The sequence below is a fragment of the Palaemon carinicauda genome, unplaced genomic scaffold (genome assembly GCF_036898095.1).
Source record: "Palaemon carinicauda isolate YSFRI2023 unplaced genomic scaffold, ASM3689809v2 scaffold1050, whole genome shotgun sequence".
NCBI lineage: Eukaryota > Metazoa > Arthropoda > Malacostraca > Decapoda > Palaemonidae > Palaemon > Palaemon carinicauda.
The window spans coordinates 62501-64175 of record NW_027168539.1 but is presented as its reverse complement, the minus strand read 5'-3'; the positions used below and the strand labels follow the sequence as shown (position 1 = coordinate 64175).

At 40.4% G+C, this 1675-nt stretch overlaps 1 protein-coding gene across 1 annotated transcript in view; it reads left to right on the top strand.

The window, feature by feature from the left end:
- The first annotated feature begins 482 nt into the window (after nucleotides 1-482).
- Nucleotides 483-1675, top strand: part of LOC137635237 (transcription initiation factor TFIID subunit 11-like) — a 1829-nt gene continuing 636 nt past the window's right edge. Inside the window, exons 1-2 of the mRNA XM_068367693.1 lie at nucleotides 483-557; nucleotides 1562-1675. The exon at nucleotides 1562-1675 is cut by the window's right edge and continues 636 nt beyond it. Coding sequence (XP_068223794.1) covers nucleotides 483-557; nucleotides 1562-1675 — 189 coding nt within the window. The remainder of the gene's footprint in view (nucleotides 558-1561) is intronic.

Sequence of the window (1675 nt, the reverse complement as noted above, 5' to 3'; positions counted from 1 at the left end):
TCCTTAATTTTTTTCTCCCTTTCTATTCATTTGTATTTCTTTTTTTTCCCATTCTTTCCACCTCCATTTTCTCCCTGTTTTAATCATCTGTTTTTCCATCCGATATCACCATCTCTCTCTCTCTCTCTCTCTCTCTCTCTCTCTCTCTCTCTCTCTATGTTGTGCCACCAACTGTATAATCCAATAACCGACGTTAATGACGTCTCCCTCCCCTTCGCTCCCCCTCCCTCTCCCTCCCACTCCCTCCCCCTCCCCTCCACCCTCCCTCAGCCCCTCTTGCAACAGGAGTTTCTACATGCACAAGTGCATATCTCCCAGAAGGCATTACAAGTAGCTGGTCCGTAAGGGGGTGAGAGAGTGGGGGCGGGGGGTGAGGGAGTGGGGATATACCCCATTCTGAGAGACCCACTGACTAGGCCCTGGGGGCCACTGTGGTCCCAGGGGATATCTCCTGAGCATGAACTCTGGAACGGGGTAAGGGGATGGATGGTACTTGGCTGGTAATGGGTTGTTCGCAGGTAGGGGCTCTTGGAGGTGTGACTAGAAGCCTCCTGCAGGTGGGGTGTGCTCTTTGAGAAGGCCTTCCAGAATTACCACCCCCCTCCTCTCCTCCTGGGCTTATATTCCCATGCCCCAGGGCATTGGGACGCCGGTGTAAAGGGCTTCTAGTAAAGGGCCCTCGGTTGACCTGGTACATTCAATGTCCTCAAAGCGCTTCCCAAGGTTACACACGAAGAGGGAATTTATCATTAATAGGATTTATCAACACGTTTAGGATATTGGTGGTGCTTTCAAGGCTCATTTAATTGCTGTAATTATTAATTGACTTTATTTAATGACAATGATTTTTTATTCATCTGTAGTAGTAGTAGTAGTAGTAGTAGTAGTAATAGTAGTAGTAGTAACTATGGTTATAGTAAATTTATTGTTCTTTTACTTTGATAGTTGATGTTGATGATGAACGTATTACAAGAGAGAGAGAGAGAGAGAGAGAGAGAGAGAGAGAGAGAGAGAGAGAGTAGATCAGTTTCTCCTTGGTTTTGATTGGAAACCGTAAATAATAATAATAATAATAATAATAATAATAATAATAATAATAATGTATTCTTATTTTGCTTCTGTTATTATATAGAAAAAGTTACTTAATGAAAACATTAACATTTATGAATCCAAAATTGCATAAATATTTTCCATCAGCATTGAGACTTGAATACCAAATTAAGTCATAATCAGAAACTATAGGAACCATTTCTAAAGTTATTAATTCTTATCTACAAATAGGAATTGTTTGTGATGTATAACACTTACCTTAATGGATTCCAAGAAAGATGTGTTTTGCATCTTACATCTCAATTAAGATGAAGTTGGAAACTTCAGGAAATGCTCCGGCTATTATTAATTTCCGAGACAGACCAAACTTTCCAATTGTCGAAGTTTCGTTATGCACGATAATTCTGGAACTCATTTTCATCTAATTATTTCAAGTTTTAGTAATTAAGGAGAAATGTTTTTTTTGGGGGGTTTTTGAATTAGAATGAGGTTTGATATATTCTTTACTTAGACGACGATTTCGAAGACGACGACTTCGAAGACGACGACTTTGAAGACGACAACTTTGAAGACGACGACTTCAAAGACGACGACTTCAAAGACGACGACTTCGAAGACGACAACT